Here is an 18,927-nt window from a genome sequence, read left to right as displayed (position 1 = left end):
CTGAAGTCTAGGGTTTTCAGAAGACTCAAAGTATCTGTCAAATAGCACACACACAATAATTATTAGCCCTTAGCATCATTATTATAATTACCAGGTTTGTGGTGTAGGAAGATTATACTAACAGTACAATAGAGAGGACTGGAGACTTAGACTGGAAACAGGGCAAGTGGTCACAGACTATTATAGTCATCCTGTTAATCCAGTTAAGGAATAGGAAAGATATGAAGGAAGTAGATTTTATAGGACTCAGAAGACTTGGTTCCTGCAATAATTAAAAAATTCTGCATGGAGCAGTTTGCAAACTCCTTTCACATATAAACTTGGGGAGGAGTCAGTGTAAGGATTAGTCTAATTTTACTAATAAAGGAAACTGAGGCTCAAAAATTAACTTGTTTAAGGTCTCATGACAAGACTGGGGAAAACCTCGTCTATCTGACTTCACAGCAGGTATTCCTGCTGCTGCTGCTGACCACAAGGTGCAGAAGATAGAAATCCTATATGAACACCAGGAAGGTTAGAGGCATTCATCTTAGTTGGTGTGTGAAGCGAATTGACACGGCCTTGAAGGAACCCAGAGCTCAGTCTTGGCTGCCATTAGCACCATATTCCCAGATATGGAAATTGTGGGAAGCTGGAGTCACCGACATGAGGATTCTCAGACAGTTTTGAGAGGTACCCAAATGTGGCGCCCAGCTTTTCCCAACACGGTCTTGGAGCTGATGGAGTAATGGAAGCAAAGCAGCAATAGCAGAAGTACAGATATGGGGCAGATGGCAGATGTGACTGATGAAGTTATCTTAACCCATTCTTGCCTTCTCTCTTTTAAAGACACGCCCCTTCCTCCAAACCATTCCCTCTCATTTCCTCCAGGAGTTTCTCCATCAATCAATTTTCAGCTCTTACTCTCTGCCCTCCAAGCAGCTCCTTCCTCTCAGCCTTCAAATTTGCTCTAATCTTGCCCATTGTTAGTCTCCCCATCTCAGTTCTGCCATATTCTCAAGCTACTGCCCTGTAGAGTTAACTAACAACTCCACTCATGCTTCATAGAGGGATGAGGTTTCAATATGGCTTCTACATCTGTCATTTGGATAAATTCTCTCATAATCTTAATTTCAAAGTTTGCCTTCTGACTACTGTGGCTCCTCTTAAAACTGAGAGTGGCTTACAAATTGATCCTTATAGCCACACGTTTGTCCATCTGATATTTCATGGACCATATCTATGTAAAGTTTGTGATGCTCTGCCTCATATTCTGAGGAATAATGCATCAATTAGAAATTGGTTCAGCTGCTATTAACAGAATAACACAATTCCACTGGCTTAAACATATGATATGATATATGATATAATATGACATGATGATATGATACATAGACAGATAAATACCTTGAACAGCTGTCTGTATCCATCCCTCCTACTTCTCCAGGGGTCTGTCCCTTTAACCTTTTTCAGATAACTCTGAAAACTGAGTAATTAGAATGTTTATATTGACCAACCACTTCTTTTATTTCAAACCTGAATTGTTCTAAAGGCCATGATTTTATTGGGCTGTCTGCAAATGCTCATCATCTTTCATGGGGAACTTTGCATTGCCTCTGAGTCACCATTAAGACACACTGATCCCACCATAGGGCTTGAAGTTGTGTGTGATTTTTAAAATACTACCAAATTCTTGACATCATATCCTTTTGTCATCATTTGTTCTCTTCTTGTACAGTCTTAAGAAAATCCGCCTGAAGTTTCTGTGTGGTTGAATTTCAAGAAGTTTTTACTAACTTAGAATGCATACACGCACACACACACACTTACACACATTCCCAGTAAGATTCTCTGCCTACAGAAATTGGCAAAGGGGCACAAAAAGAACTGGGCCCCGAGGACCCAGTGAAGAAACAAAGGTTTCCACTGGAAAATGGTCTTTTCTAATAATCCCAACACACCTAGGAGGCTGGACCAGGCCATTATTTTTGCATCTTGAGAGTTGCCCTCCTTCTTTCTGCCCATTGCTGACTTGGGGCTGTATGCAGAGGCCTGCCTCCACCAGAGAAGTCCACAAGTGAAAATGGTGACAGTTGGATGCCAGAGTTGAGTTTAACCTTCCTCACTTGGAAGAGCTGAGTATACACAGGCATGCAGCAGACGTCAGAGATCTCTTGCCACAGAGTCCAGAGAGGGGCCAGGGCCTTTCCCAGGAGGTATTCTGAGCCGTGGCTGAAGTCTCCATCTCCTCCCTGCCACCCCAACTCAGGGTCCTTCACAGCCACATTCTTCTTTGCATCCTTGTCACTGAGGACCCAGAGGCCTGCCAACTCAGATGACCCATGTCTGAAATGCATAAACTTGGTCCTTCAGACACCTCAAAAAGTGTACCTTCTACACCTATAGACTCTCATAATTAAGCTCTCTTTATGTTCTGGGCATCAGTTCTTTTTCCCCAATAGTTCTGAGCAATGCTTCACAAAACGAATTTAGGTTAGTTATGAATTAAATAGAACAGATTTTTTTCTCATGTAGCACGAATTCCCCATTGATTGGCTTATTGAAACATCTAGTGTATTCACAAGTGAGTTTTAAAAGTTTTTTATGTGTATATTAGGATTCTCTAGAGAAACAGAACCAATAGGCAATAGGTGATAGATAGATGATTAGATAGATAGACAGATAGATAGATAGAGATAGATGTAGATGTAGATATACGTATATAGAAAGAGATTTATTATAAGGAACTAGCTCACAAGATTATGGAGGCTGGGAAGTCCGTCTGCATGCTAGCAGCCCAGGAGAGCCAGTGATGTAGCGCCAGTCCAAACCCTAAGGCTCGAGAACCAGGAGTACTGATGTCCTTGGGCAGGAGAAGATGGGTGTCCCAACCCAAGCAGAGAGCAAATTCTCCCTTCCTCTGCCTTTTTGTTCTATTCAGACCTTCAGTGGATTGGATGATGCTCATTCAAACTCTTGAGGGCAATCTTCTTTATTCAGTCTGCAATTCAAATGCCAATCTCTTCCAGAAACATACTCATGAACACACCCAGAAATGATGTTTTACCAGCTGCCTGAGTATCCTTTAGCCTAGTCAAGTTGACAAATAAATTTAACCATCAAAATGGAGCAGAGAGAGCATTCGTTACACTTTGGTTTCACTATTTTTGTATTTAAATATATTCTCATATACTCAGTTTCTTTTTAAAGGTTTGGAGTTCATTACAACGAATCCCATTAAATCAGACAGCACTTCTTGAAGACTAGCCCATGCATTTCCTTATTTCAAGCAACATTAGGTCAAGGTAAGATCTAGTAGAACCAGTCAACTTGAAACTGCCAGGCCAACTCTAGGTGCTAGTTCCTGTCATTTCTTCGAATATTGGGTGTTCACATTTGCTATGTTTGCTCATCCTTACCCAACTGGGTCTCTTTTTCATTGAAATGTGGACTCTTCTGCTATCTGAAGTTTACTGTTTTTAAGAACTTTGATTTTGAATAAGGATATTACTTTAACCTGGCCACCATGTTCTTTTCAGAATTAATTTGAAACAGAGCAGAATTCTGGGATTATTTCAACACAAACAATTTATTCTTCAGGATTTTTCTCTAAGTAAATAAACTTTCTTGACCCTTCTACAACAAAATATTGTGTTTCTGGTCTTCTAGCTTATGGTTATCCTGAATGTAATACAGGCACCAGGCCGTCCCAAGGAAGGAGATATTCCTTGTGCTATACACTTGCGTACATAAATGAAAACAAGATTTCTGCCTTGGAGGGCCTCAAAGTTTATTGTGAAAGATGACCTGATAAATAAATCATAATATAGTTATGTTTAAATATATAACAGTAAAGGAATATGAAAAGTGCTGTGGGACATGGAAGCAACTGAAGTATCCTATGATAGATTGGCTAAAGAAGCTATGGTACATATATACATGGAATATTACTCAGCCATAAGAAGAGATGAAATACTGCCATTTGCAACAACATGGACGGACCTTGAAATAATCATACTAAGTGAAATAAGCCAGACAGAAAAAGTTGAAAATCACAAGATATCACTTATATGTGGGATATAAACCTAAAAGCAAGAAATGAACAGGACAAACAAACAGACTCATGGACATGAACAATGTACTAGTGGTTACCAGAGGATAGAGGGAAGGGGAGAGGTAGATGGGGAAAAATTTTAAATCATTTCTTCAATTAATTAATTAATTAAAAAATTTTAAAAAAGAAAAGTGCTGTGGAATCACAGAGGGAGAAATTTGTTCTTGAGGGAAGGAGAAAGGATGAGGATTAAGAAAGACTTCATAGGGGTTAGCAGTTTTGAAATGGTGTTTGAAGGATGTCAGAGTGTATTAGGCAGAGATGCATAGAAAAAACATTACAGATAGAGACACAACTGAAAAAAAAAGGCATGGAGTAAGGACAGGTTCTGGAAATGCTTAGTAGTGCAAGTATTACTACAGCAGAGTACTTAGGGTGATGTGATGGGAAGTGGAGAAGCAGGTGGGGGCCTTGGACAGAATTAGAAAAATTTGGACACTGGCCTGAAGGGTTAGATTTGTTCTTATCAGCCATTCACCCACAGAAGGCTTTGAGCCCTTCTTTAAGCTGTTATATTGGATGGGTACTATTCCTTGGCCTTCTGTCTCTAGAATCATGCTACTATTCTTCTATTGGGTCCACTGTCTTCCAGGTCCTCTGATCCCCTTAGCTCTACACAGCTCCCAATGTTTGTTTCAGGTTCTCAGGCTTTGAAATCTGTCTGGATTTGGTGGAGTGATCTTTTTCAGAAAGGATTTGATATTCTTCTTCTGGCCTTATTCACTGCAGGCAATTGGCATTGATGTTTTAGACCTGGGTCAGCTCTGTCTGTTCTCTCAAGGGAGAAGGATTATATTCAGTATTCTTGAGCTTCATGTTCAGTTCTTAAGGATTTGTAGTCATCACTGAATGAGTGTCAGAGCTAGCTAGTGATCTTCCTGATCAACCAGGGGTTATCTAACTAGATAAGGACAGAGTTGAGATCAAAATTCAGGTCTCCTGACTCTCAGTCCGGTGCTCTTTCTGGTGTGCTCCAGCTTTTGGCACTGCTTAGCCAGTTATGGGACAGACCAAATGTACTTGGCTAACTCAAACCCACGGGGCTTTGATTGAAAGCTGGAGCTAAAGGAAGGTTGTTCCCAAATGGAATTCTGTACCTCAAGTCAGACAGCATGATTTTATTTATGTTTTTCGATACCTCCCTTTCTTCTGTAAAATGGGCACAGAACCTACTTAATCCTTCAGCTGCAGTTGAGGGCAGGAATTGGCATGCAATAGTTTTGTTTAGTGATGGGTGAGGGATGATAGATCTCTGTTCAAGTTGTATAATCTTAGAGTCAAAGTTGGAAGGAAGCTTGGAAGTGATGTGTGGTGACAGGAAGCCTCATGTGGTCTACTGAGCATGAAAAACTCCTCGGAGCCAGAGGCGAAGCTTCCTGTCTTTAGAAATGTTCAAGGTGAGAAAGGTTGTTCAAGCAGAAGGGATCCTACTTTTAAGAGGCTTTCTGCACAGAAGAGGTACTGTATGGGAGATTCCATGGTTTTCAACTTCTGCACACGTTTTTTCTAACACGTGTGAGGTCTAAGGGCAGCTGTGAGGCGTTAATCATGTCAGACATCTGTGGAACAAATGTCACGGGCTGCTAACAACCACCTGTACTGCGTCAGGCACTGTACATACCAAATTATCTCATTTTATATCCAGGATGGTGGGAGGTACGCTGAACGATCATGATCTCTTTCTCAGATGAGGAATAGAGGTTTAAAATTTTGCCCATGGTCTCCCAGGGACAGAGCCTGAACCAAATTTAGGTTTATCCGATTCCAAAAGCTTTTTTTGGTTTCTTTTTCTTCAGCTCAAGTTTTTATCTTTCTCCAAAAGAGAAAGGAGTAGCTTTGGAGCTCCGTTTCGCGCTACATCGGGGGCGGAAGAGAAACCAACAAAGCTCTGATGCCGGCGGCCCTAGGCGCCGGGCCGTGGGCCTGTGGGCCTGTGGGCGGTCCTTCCGTGGGCGGGGCCTGCGGGCCGGAAGTTCCTTTGCGGGCGGATGCGAACTGGGCAGGAGATCCTGCCCCTTTGTCCCGGGCGTTGAGGGCGGAGGCTTGTCTCTGTGCACCAAAACTCTGCATCCTTCGCGTTCTGCTGCCACAGTTGGGACGATGGTGGCCTGTCTGCTGCTGCGCGCCTGGTCCCGGGGCCCTGCCGTTGGCCCAGGAGCCCCGTGTCGGCTCCTCAGCGCCAGCTCCGGGCCGGGCCAGTACCTGCATCGCAGCGTCGTGCCCACTATGCACTTCCAGGACAGCCTGCCCAGGTGAGCCCGGCCTCCCAGTCCCCGCCGCCCACCGCCAGCCCAGAATCGGCCCCAGCCTCACTCCAGCCACTCTCGACTCTTTTACTGAACCCGGTTCTGCCTCCATACCTGGTACGATGCCGTAATCCCCCAATCTGGAAATCCTGTGACTGGCATAGGAACCTCAGAACAACCCATTGCTCTTTCACATTCTCCAACTCTCCAGTGGCTCAGCTTCCAGCCAGATACCCTAAATGTCCCTCACATTTTTCCCTGAAAAATATCCAACCTGCCCATCTTCAACACCACTCCAACCCCTCCAACTAGGTGTCCCCTGAAGTACTTTAATGACTGCCTCACATTCCTGCCTAGAGTACGGACAGGCGAATTCCTGATACATAATAGTTATCCTTCCTCAGCTTCTCCCAACACTCCACCTTCTTCACTTCCGTTACTCAAAACCGTCAGCCCACTCCCCATGCCAACATTACTCTGCTTTCAGCACCCCCATCGATCTCCCAAGCACACTTAAGTGTTCACCTTACCGTCCCCAAAGTCCTCTAAGTCCAGTCTTTACCTGGAAACCTTTCACCCCTACCAAACCTTCAACACTCCCCCTAATATATCTTCCTTAACCCACATTACCCGCTGCAACTTCACCCCACCCTCACTGACTTCTAGACACACCCTCAATACCCCTCACAAACTATTACTCAAATTTGCCCAGAGCCCACCCGAATTCTATCTATTCCTTCTCACCATAGACCATCCCCCAACCTTCTAAAACACTTCACCTAGAATCTACTTACCCCTATTAAAAGTCTCAATAAATCTTCACCCCTTCACCCACTGTTTTCTTTAATTTGGTTTCCAGCTTTCCTAGCCTTTGAATTCCCAGCCTTCATCTGAGCTGCCACATCTCCTTCTTCAATGGTAGAAATTTTCCTAAATTCCTTTACCTTCTAAAACCAGACTTTACCTTCTCTGCTCACCAGTTAGTTTCTGGTGCCACATTCCAAATTCGTGTCAAAGATTCTTCTAACTTCCTTTCTTTCCAAACTGCCATCGGAGATCTCCCAGTCTAGGGGCTGGAGGCCAGTACTCCCCACCCCATGAATAGAACAAAGATTGTATCACAGGCATTAACCCAATTACTAGGTTGCTGTTTTTCTTCACATCCAGGAACTCTTTAACCCATTGTCATCACTGCCCACCCCCTCCCTCTCAGCAAGGTCATCAAAGGAGATACATAAGAAATTACAGCGTACAGACATCAAAAACAAATTAAAATGAGATCATCTAACCCCAATCCCATTGTTTAAATTTGGTGGGAGGAAGAAAAAGAGACTTTGTGCCCGTGAGATCAGCCTGGACACATCTCCTCCTTGACAGCCTATGTGTCCGCTAAGCCAGTATATGGGGGAAAGGTGAGGAATGACAGAACCTGTCTTTGCCAAGCCCAGCTGGCAAGATGGCTTTTGGCTTTCAGGCAGGCCTAGGCTCCACCCAGGTTTAAGATCAGAGGGATTGTCTCCATTTTATAATTGGGAATCTGGGAAGAATATTCAAGATCATTTCCTTTCAACCAACAGCACAAAAATCTGTAGGAATTTGAAGCCACAAAAAATAGCCTTGAGTCATTGCCCATGTATAACCTTAAACAAGGACTCCCACTTCCACCCCCTGACCCCCCAGGCCTCCATTATCTCAACTGTAAAGTGAAGGTTAGATAAAATGAGATTCCCTTTATCTCTATGAAATTCTAGACTGGTAAAGTGTGTTATCTTTGACATTCATTTCGATGTCACACTTGGTGAAAAACCCCAAATCTGATAGAACTTAATTTCAGAGTCTGGGTCTTATACTCTATAATTTCAGGCAATTCAGTTAAATTTTTTCAGCCATAGTTCTTACCTGTAAGGTAGGAATGGAACATAAACTTCATTGAGCTATTGTGAGGGTAGAGTGAGATAAGATGCCAAAAACAGGGAACTACCTTAATTAGTTAACAAGGGGAAGGGCTAAGTTCCTTTGTATTAGGTGGTCCAACTGGATCCCTCCCTATTCCGGTTTCTAGCATATCACTGCTGCCTATTGACAGGGTGACCTCGGACTCAACTTTTTTCTGGAAACCCTTGCACTATCATTTGCTTGTTTTTAGATATTATGTTTTTTCTTTGTTCTTTTTTATTGTGGTCAGATATACATAACATAAAATGTACTGTTTTAATCATTTTTAGGTGTACAGTTCCTTTAGGTGCTATTTTTAAGGGCTATATTTATATACAATGAACATAACCTCAGAATATAACACTGAAAATCCTGAGGAGACAAAGGGTACATCAACCTGACCTACTTATTCATATTATTAATTTGATAAACATTTATTGATATGAATTTGGAGACCAGTCAGTCATGGCGAGGAGTTTACCATATAGCAGGTCAGGGGGAATTTGACAGATAAACAGAAAGTTCAGATATAATGTGATAAGTGGAAAGCAGCATTTCATGGTGGTTAATATCATGAGACAGGAGTTGGACAGATCTGATTTTCAGTCCAGCTCCACTTCTTACTAGCTGTGTGGCTGTGAGGAAGTCATCTAACCTAAAAATTGGGATTGGTAATATTACCTTTGTCTCAGGATTATTAGAATTAAATACCCTAAATTATTAGAATTAAAACACTTAATACAAAGTCTAGCACACAGTAAGTACTCAGTAGATAATTCTTCCTGCAAGAGCACAGCTAAAAAGCCTTTCGTATTTTTACACAGTATAGTTAACATTGGGATAAATTCATCCTGGATGTGAAGACAATCCATGCCTTTGGGGCCCAGAACATTACTGTTTTTACCTATTATTCTTCACACCTTGGTAACTCTGACCTCACCTGCCTCCCATTTGAATACTAGAGAACCTGCCCATTATATCTTGAACATCAGTTATCATATAAAGTGATTAGGGATTAAAAGAAAAACAAAGAGCACTGACATTTACTGTGGATCAACTATATGTCTAAAATGGTGCCTGATATATATTTTTAAAGACAAAATGGGTTCTCCCTTTCCCCACTGCCAAACATACACACACCCTAGCTCAATTCTAACAACTTAGGGCCCAAATGGCGATTTTTGGGCTGGGCCCACCATAAACTCCCTAAAATTTTTGAATATGCCATGTGTGTTCAGGGTTTTGTTCCTGGGCTCTATTCTTCCCTCATTCTTCTGAATTAGTAATCTTCAACTCTGTCACCTCCTCTGTGAAGCTTCCTTTACTCACCCAGGCCCTGTCACGCCCACCTCCACACTCACACAACACATTTTCTTCTATTAGATCCTGTACATGCAACAAATGTTTGTTTAAAGCAGTTATAGTACTTGCAAATATCTGCTGTGTACTTACTATGTGCCAGATTTTGTAGTAAGTGCTTTATATTGGTATTTAATTCTAACAATCCCTAGAGAAAGGTAATATTCCCATTTTTAGGTTAGATGACTTGCTCACAGACATGCAGCTAGTAACTCACCTGTACTCAGTAGCAGTCACTCCCCAGCCCCGCTCTCACCCCTGGTAACCACTCACCTACCTTCTGAAGGTGACTTATTTAAAATTTGAACTCAGGTTTGCCTGGCTTAAAAGCTTATGCTTTTCCAGCATACCACACTGTCCCGAAAGAAGAATAAATCTACAGTTGGCAGGATCATACTCCCTTATGTATTCAATTTTCTCCCTCACTACCTGCTTGGAAGAGCCTGTGTAAGTGTCTAGGTTGGCATTAGGACAGCAAAGGCACTTACTTACAGAATATACAGTCAGAAGTGGCCAGAGGACCTAGTCTTGAGAAAACCTGCACTTTTAGGGCAAGAGGATCTAATAAGGGATAAGAGACTCAGAAGATGATGTCAAAACCAACAGGGTGAGAAGAGAGAATTTCTAACTCCATCTTCTTCATCCTTTTAAGTGTTTCACAGCCTGAAGTCTGATGGAAGAAAGAGACATAAATATATAAGTACCACTAAATGTGATAAAGAAGAATGCAGGGTCCTGAGATGAGTAGGGGGAAGGGGTTAAAGTAAGGAGTAATCATCTAATTCATTTGACATATATTTATTAACTACCTATTTTGGTGCTGGCCTGTGTGCCAGTGGAGATCAGAAAAGAGGTTTCAGAGGAAGAATTCTAATGAACATTGAGCTCCTCTCTCTGTAAATCAGCATAATCATGAGAGCTAACTCTGTGCATTTCTTCCCAGCTCTGCATTCAGTGACATCATGTCAGTAGCTTGAAATTGGCCTGATGGGAGATTTACAGAAATTGATAAATGGTACAAATCAGGGCTCCATCCCCTACCCACTGGAGAGCTGGTTCACTAACCCACCACCTCTTGGAATGAGTATCAGATGAGGATGGGAGAAGGTGGTATAATTGACTTTGAGAGGAAAGAAACTTGTTTAATGTTGATGGCAGGCGATGGGGTAGGGAGGGTGCTGTTCCTTCCTAGAAATTGGGGAATGGCTTTCTTTGGAGATAAATTTGAAAGCAAGCGTATTTTCAGAATACAGTTGTCCCTTGGTATCCTCAGGGGATTGGTTTTAGGACCCCTTACAGATACCAAAATCCATGGATGCTCAAGTCTCTTACATGAAATGGCATAGTATTTGCATATAACCTGCACATATCCTCACGTATACTTTAAAATCGTCTCTAGATTACTTATAATACCAATATAAATGTTATAATACAATGTAAAGTAGTTTTACTGTATTGTTTAGGGAATAATGACAAGAAAAAAAGTCCATATGTGTTCAGTACAGACACAGTCATCTTGGACCTCACTACATGGTACATGTCAGCAACAACGTTACTTATTTTCCCGTCAGAATATTTTCACTCTGTGGTTGGTTGAATCCACAGATGCAGAACCTGCGGATATGGAGGGCTGACTATAGTCATATTTTAAGAGAGGTGAGGAGGTAGGTGAAATACTGGAGGAAAAGTTATAGAATATAGGATAGTTTATTCAGAACAGAATGGAGGTTCTAAAAGGTATAGTAGAAATGGCTAGTGAAGAGTAGTAGCTATGTGAGACCACACTGAATGTTGCTGAGCAGATGAAAGGAAATAGTAGGCTTTGTGCCTAAGGTGGAAGGTATCAAAATAGGAGGGAAGCAGGAAACCAGAAGAAGAATGGAAAGGAGAAAGAATGAGCTATCTATAGATATAGAGAGGGACTGGATGTCTATAAATATACATTCAATGTGTGCTATATGTTTAATGCTTACTGTATGTCAGATAACCTTCCTAAGTTATATATATAAATTTATATATGCAAATACATTTCATTTAATCCTCATAATAACCCAGGGAGCTATTATTTAACGAATGGAGAAAAAGGGGCCAGAGAGGTAAGAAATTTGCCCAAGATTACATGGATAGTGAGTGATAGGCTGCAAACCCAGATCTGTGAGAGTTCAAAGGCTGTGAACTTAAACCTTTCCGTATACTAGATGTGTTAATAATAAACTTGTGCTAGGTGAAGTTCATACTTGACAGGATTTCATATCTCTCTGTGAGACAATTCTCTCTAACTTCATAGACTAGAAATAAAATCTGAGAAACATCAAGCAATTTGCCACCTATAACCATATAACTAGAAATTAAGCAGCAGAGCCTAGGTCTGATTCTAAATCTCATTCTCTTTCTACTGTGTCAGTAGTTCTTAAACTTTTAAATTTCATAGATCAGTAAAATTATGGGGAAAATATTGTTATAACATTTCTTAAAAGAAAGGACCTTTAATGACCCTCATCCTCATCCAAAAAAAAAAAAAAGGCAATCTCAGAATTAAGGACAGACTTCTAAATTAATCAAATTTAGCTTTATGAAAAGCTCACTGTCCTGTTCCTGTTTTTTTTTTTTTTTTTTTCATTTCACTGTGAACCAGTAACTTTATAACCATGGCCATTGTCTGCCAAGTGTTATATTAGATAATTCAGTGATATGTACTGTATTGCTATTTGGCATTTACAGTGAAGGCATTTTATATTAGGCAAAGATATAGACCTGGTAAGTGTGGCATATTTCTTGTTATCTTTAATAATTTTTTAAATAGAAAACAGGTGTTTTTGTGTCCATGATAAAAATTTTTATACAGAATATATGCTGCTTCAGTATAATTCTATTGAGAAAATTCAGTTTGTATTGTATTAATAACTAAAATATAAATCATCACTCTGAAAACTAACTTTTTACCTCACTGAGTTCAGGCTAGAGTTAACAACTTAAGAAGCTTTTTAATAAGCATTGTTTTTATAAAACTGCCATGCCTCTAATTTAGAATTTTGTTTAAAAGAGGTAAATTTTCATTAATGTCCCTACTGTGTCAAAACAAAGTCTTGAGAAAAATGGTGGATAACTTTGTCATTATGGGATAGTTGAGGTAGCATTTGGGATTTTCTGTTTCTATCCATGAATGTAAGGGGATCTCTAGTGTTAAAAGTGTTGTGAATAGTTACGCAGTGCAGCCTAAGTTCATAATGGTTATAAATAACTCAGATTTATTTTTTACATCATGTTTGGATAAACACACTTTGAAAATAAACATTAGAACCACAGTATGCCTTATAGTAAGGTTTTAAACTACATTTTATTGATAATTTTCCTTTTTTTGTAAATGGTTACTATTTTTAGATATTTTGAATGTATCAGTGTTAATTTTGAGTTGGTAGAGGTAATTTAAATTCTGTTTAAATTTTGGTACTAGGGAATATATCTTTTGATAAAATTATTGACATGCAAAAGAAAGTACACCTCACCATACTGTCCATGCATTTTCATTTCACTGTGGACCAGTAACTTCAGCATCATAGCCATCATTGGGAATCTACTGGTAGAGAATGATGAGTAAGTAAGCACATAGGAAGATCTGGTTCTTCCTTATAGGACTCTCGATGGCTGGGCATGGCTTGATGGTCGACTTCATATTTGGGTGGCCCTTCGACAGACCTGTGTTTCACTTTTGTATGAATCTCTGTTGTAAATGCACAAGAAGATTAAAAAATAGGACTTTTAAAAAAAATTTAGGGGGAGAAAAATGCAGTTGTTCAAACTAAGGGTAGAGTTCAAATCAGTGCCAATACAGGGTTAGCACAGGTATTATAATTGTGACCAGGAAACAGGAAGGCTTTGGGCAGCTTCCACTTTCCCATCTTGAATCTATTAGTATATTTACTAAATAGCTTATGAACTTCATCATTAATACATTAAAAAGTTATTGTGTTACTTAAATAGTTACCATTGATACATACATTAGTAAATCCATCAATTCTGATTTGTCACTTGCTTCCCATTGTTGGTTTTTTGGGAAGAACATTATCCAGTAATCCTTTTATTAGTTTGGGTTGTGAAGCTAATTAACCTGTTCCACATATTGTCACTCTTACATTGACCTTGCTTTGTCCTCAGGCTGCCTATTCCCAAACTTGAAGATACCATTAGGAGATACCTCAGTGCTCAGAAACCTCTCCTAGATGATGGACAGTTCAGGTAAATGCTGAGAACCTTGAATGGCCATGGTTGGGTTGTTTAAAAGAGGCTGACAAGTAGTGGTAGACCGAGCTTCAGGAAGTATCTGTGATTTGATTGGATCTCCAGGAACCTGGGACTTAGTTTCTACATTTGCAAATTCAGGAAATAGATTTTCACTCAAGAAGGGCTGAGCAAGTCTTTCTAACTAGACTCAGTAGGTGATGGTTTATAAGCCAGAATGCCAAATTTATACCATATCTTGGCAGGCTTACCTAGGAGGCTAGCTGCTACTAGTCATTTGCAGAAGGCGTGTGCTCTTGGTAGCGAGGTCCGTTGAGAAGAGCATATGGAAGACCAGAAGTGTGATTGGTGAGCATATGTACTGGATTGGATAGTGTGCCCCCCAAATTTGTGCTCTTTTTTCAGAACCTCAGTATGTGACGTTATTTAGAAATAAGGTTGTTACAGATGTAATTAGTTAAAATGAGGTCATACCGTTGTAGGATGGGTCTTAATCCAATGTGACTTGTGTCCTTATAAGAAGAGGAGACACAGAGACAGCCATGTGATGATGGAGGCAGAGATTGGAGTGCATCAACAAGCCAAAGAATGCCGAAGATAGCTGGTGACACCAGAAGCTAAGAGAAAGGCATTGAATAGATTCTTCCTTAGAGTCTTCAGAGAGAATATGGTTCTGTCAGCTCCTTGATTTTGTACATCTAGTCTCTAGAACTGTGAGAAAATAAATTTGTTTTAAGCCATCTAGTTTGTAGTACTTTGTTTTGGCAGTCCTAGGATACTAATACAACATGGAATTGGAAAATATTACTGGATATTGTCAAAAAGTGGATTGCATTATATTCTAGAGTACAGTACTCTTTCTCCATAATGAGATTTTTTTTGCTCAGATAACTGGCGTTGTCATTAGAATCACAGAGTTCTTCACTGGACAGTGATGGAAAAACAGATGAACTGTTCATAATGTAGTCCTCTGCTTGTAAATATTCCTTATTAGCCACTCGAAGCATCTCTTGATCTGGTAATAATTTAATAGCTGTAAGTCATTAAGTATTATGTTTCAAACTATTCTAAATCCTTACTTTATGAATGTTTTTTAATCTTGTGAAGTGGTATATTACCTCTGTTTTACACATAAGGAAACTGAGACTCAGATCGTGACTTGTCCAAGGTCACACAGTTTGAAGGTGACAGAGCTAGAATTCAAACTTAGCTCTTTTTGACTCCAGTGATTATGTCCTTTTCTTCATGCCAACCTGCCTCTTAAATTACAGATTATTTTATGAGATGTTGATTGATCTTCCCAGTTTAATCATTTTAAGAAGAAATCCTAGATTTACCCATTTTAAATGGATTCCTATTCTTCTGATGAGAAGTACTTTCTGATCTCAGACCAGATTCTATACTATTAGGGACTCAAAACTCTGTGTATGAGTTTTTGGCCATGAATCTAAAAATCATGTATTTTCTGCCATGATTTGATTCTGTTTTTTCTTGAACATTTCAGAAAAACAGAACAGTTTTGCAAGAGTTTTGAAAATGGGATTGGAAAAGAACTGCACGAGCAACTGGTTGCTCAAGACAAGCAGAATAAACATACAAGCTACATTTCAGGTGGGTAGGCTGGGCTGTGAAAGTAATTTTTCCCAGAGCCCACCATAATGCAAAGTAAGGCATCTTTTGGTCTCAAAAATATTTTTTTGCTGGGATAAACATTGAAGTAATGTCTTATCCTCTCTTCCTGAGGTAATGTTAAGGCTGAGTAAGTTCCTTCTCCACTAAGGTATTGTCTGGAGTCCATGTTCAAGAGCCGTGGCTTGCTTTCTCTGTAGGTAGGATCAAGACAGAACCTAAATTGGTTCTGTCTGAAAAGGATGCAGGTTTAAGTCCCATGCCCTGTGTGTATCATTCTAGATCCTTTATGCTCTGGCCTAACTGCCCTCTCCAGCCTTATCTTTTACCATTCTCCCTGACATACTTCATGCTTCAACAAAACTGGACAACTCATTGTTCCCTCAACCCATTATTTTTTCATTCTTCTGTGTTTTTATCCATGTTTCTACTATTTTTACCTGGAAAATTCTTCCTTTAAGACACAGGTAGGGTGATTGCCAGAAGCAGGGGGTGGGGTTGTGGAATGGGTTAAGGGGGTCAAAAGGTACAGACTTTCAGTTATGAAATAAATAAGTCATGGGGATGTAATGTACAATGTGATGACTATAGTTAATAATACTGTATTGTATGTTTGAAAGTTGCTAAGTGTATAGATCTTAAAAATTCTCACCATAAGAAAAATAAATTTTGTAACTATATGTTGATGGATGTTAACTAGATTTGTTGTGGTGATCATTTCACAATATATACAAATATGGAATCATTATATTGTACACCTGAAATAAGTATAACGTTTTATGCCAATTATATACTCAAAAAAAAAAAAAAAAAGACCTGGGTAGGATGTATTTTCTATGAAACCTTTCGGTCCTTCTCCTTCTCCATTTAAATTTGGTTTGCTTCTACCTCTGTACCCACAGCACTTTAGTTTATATTTTTTATAAGGTTATACATGCACATAGTTTAAAGAATCAAATAGTTCTATCAGGCTTATTCGGAAAAACACAGCAATTTCCTGACTCTCCCCTAATTTCCCACCTCTCACTTTCAGCTGCTATCTGATTCTTTTGATATATATCCTTATTTTCTAAATTATATACTTCTATTATGCATTTTAACTCTTTTAGTTTTAGTCATTGTCTGGTGACATCTCACTATGGAAGATTAGAATTTAGCAGTCTCTTACATCACCACATATATGCACGGATGTGCACTTTTCCTGTCCCCTCATTTTCACAGTATAATTATTTGTAAGTTTGATTAGCTTAAGATTTAGTGTTTACGCTGTTATGATCATGTAAATGCTATTGTCATCTGAGTTATGTAGCACATTGGAATTGTTTTTCCCTTCCTGTACAAAGTTTGTTTTCTCTGAAGTTAATGATTATCTTATACTTCTTTATGTTTAGCTTTCTATGTCCTTTAATAGTTTATCTGGGAATTTTTTTTAAGTTCTTACCTTTTTTCATAGTCTGTCTCCAAGTTGCTTTTTTACTGAGTTGCCCTCTTGCTTCAGATGCTTCATAATCCTTCTCTGTTGTCTTGGATATGAATGAGATACTAAAAAGCTGTTGGAAGCTCTGTAGATGAAGATGGGGCTTGTCAGTCACAGCTTCACTGTAATGTGATCTGGCTAAACCATTTCCTTAGGTGCCCTAATGTTAGTGGCTGTGGGTTAGACTTTCAAGAAAGGCTTTTCCAGTAAACTGACAAAAGGTATTTTCCTGGTAGCTAGTGTTGTAGGAGTGGGATAAGGAAAGAAGGCTTGAGATCTCAACTATAATTTATGTCCCCCAGTTTTACTTTCTCCAGAGAATAAAACTTAAGTCTTCTACTGGAATGGGGAGGATATCTGGGGGGTAGGAGTGAGGGTCTAATTAGATAGTCTTTCAACCAGATGTATCTAGGCTGCCAATTCCTGAGCAGTTTGGGGGTTCTGCTGTATAAATCTGCTGCCAGCATTGGGCTGGCTTTCTTGAGTCTGCTTTAGTCATTACCAGTTGCCTAAATGCTTTCAACTTCTAACATTCACTCTCTTCTCCTCTCTCATTCTCTTTGCCTTATTGGTTTATGTCTCTTTAAAATTCTTTTACTGAAGGGATCAGAGGCATAAATTCATGTCTTTTTTTAAAATCAAATGTATTTTAACCCCCTCATCCCCCAGTATTTTTTTCTTAGCATTTTAATGTGTTGCATTAATGTTTTAATTCTGTTTGTCTCCTTCACCAGAGTTCTTCCAAATCACAGTCCATGTCCTGTTCTTCTTTGTATCCTCTGGACCAGGGTCTGGCACCGCATTGATTCTCAAGGAATGAAATGGAATGGATGGACCAACAAATTAATAATAGATAAATATGTATCCATTAATCCTTTCTCCAGTGCTTTTCAAAATCTGAAAATTATTTCTTCTAATAGAAGATGGTCCTTATTCGTAGAGTTCATCCATGCTTACTAATCCTAGCAGGAACTTCCCTTGAAGACACATTGTCTGATAAAATATAAAATAGTGCTTCTGGATTTTTTTTACAAACAAAACATCCACAGAAGTGCAGAGGGCTTATCTGAGTGGTCTGCATACACTGATAGTTATTTCTAATTGCTTTTCAAGCATTTCCTAAAAGAGTGCACAAATGTACATAACACACAGAATGGTGATGAAGACTGTCCCTCATATTAGAGAGATAGTCAAGTGTGAATGTTGTCCCTGAAGGGAGATGATGTAAGAGAAACCTAAGGAGATGGGATGGGAATTAACAACTATTCTGTTTCAGCACTAATACAAGTGGGGTATTATATTTTATTCCTTTAAGAGTCAAGAAATGAAACAGAATGAGGAAGAAAAGGCAATTAATAAACATTAAGGAAATGCAAATCAAAACTACAATGATGGTTATCCACCAGAATGGCTCCAGTCAGAAAGACAGATCATAACAATGACAAGTGTTGCTGAGGATGTGGCGAAATTAGAACCTTCATATACTGCTGGTAATGGTGCAGCTACCTTGGAAGATACCCTAGCAATTCCTCAAAAGGTTAAACATAGACTTACCACTTAAGCTAGCAATTCCACTTCTAATTATATCCCTAAAGAACTGAGAACATACACAAAACTTGTGCATACCAGCATTATTCATAATAACCAAAAAGTGGAAACCGCCCAAAATGTCCATCAGCTGATGAATGGATAAACAAAAGGTGGTATATCCATAAAAGGGAACATTTTTCAGCAATATAAAGAAATGAAGAACTGATACATACTACAACCCGGATGAACTACAAAAACATTATTGTAAGTGATAGAAGTCAGTTGCAAAAGACCATATATTGTATGATCTTATTTATATAACATGAATTTTTGCAGACCAAAAAATCAAGAAATTCCACCCTCTGGAGGGTGATGTCATTTCTTCTGCCTATACTTGATTTTTTTTTTTTTTTTTTTTT

The 18,927-nt window shown here is 39.4% G+C and overlaps 1 protein-coding gene across 10 annotated transcripts in view; it reads left to right on the top strand.

Annotated features, from left to right (window-relative positions):
* The first annotated feature begins 6,068 nt into the window (after window positions 1-6,068).
* The window catches only part of CPT2 (carnitine palmitoyltransferase 2), an 18,762-nt gene continuing 5,903 nt past the window's right edge, over window positions 6,069-18,927 (top strand). For 4 of the 10 annotated variants that reach the window (XR_002782846.1, XM_011370464.2, XM_023536769.1 and 1 more), the window contains exons 1-3: window positions 6,069-6,345; window positions 13,789-13,869; window positions 15,377-15,484. Coding sequence is in view for 6 of the 10 variants with exons in the window: in XM_011370464.2 (XP_011368766.1) it covers window positions 6,194-6,345; window positions 13,789-13,869; window positions 15,377-15,484 (341 nt within the window). In the remaining 4 variants the exon portion in view is untranslated. Of the gene's footprint in view, window positions 6,457-13,788; window positions 13,871-14,117; window positions 14,221-14,354; window positions 14,586-15,376; window positions 15,485-17,643; window positions 18,774-18,927 lie in introns of those variants that run through there. The other 6 variants (XM_023536772.1, XM_011370462.2, XM_023536773.1 and 3 more) reach the window with 6 other exon arrangements.

Source organism: Pteropus vampyrus, unplaced genomic scaffold, assembly GCF_000151845.1.
Source record: "Pteropus vampyrus isolate Shadow unplaced genomic scaffold, Pvam_2.0 Scaffold170, whole genome shotgun sequence".
Lineage (NCBI taxonomy): Eukaryota > Metazoa > Chordata > Mammalia > Chiroptera > Pteropodidae > Pteropus > Pteropus vampyrus.
This window is presented reverse-complemented; position numbering and strand designations above follow the sequence as displayed.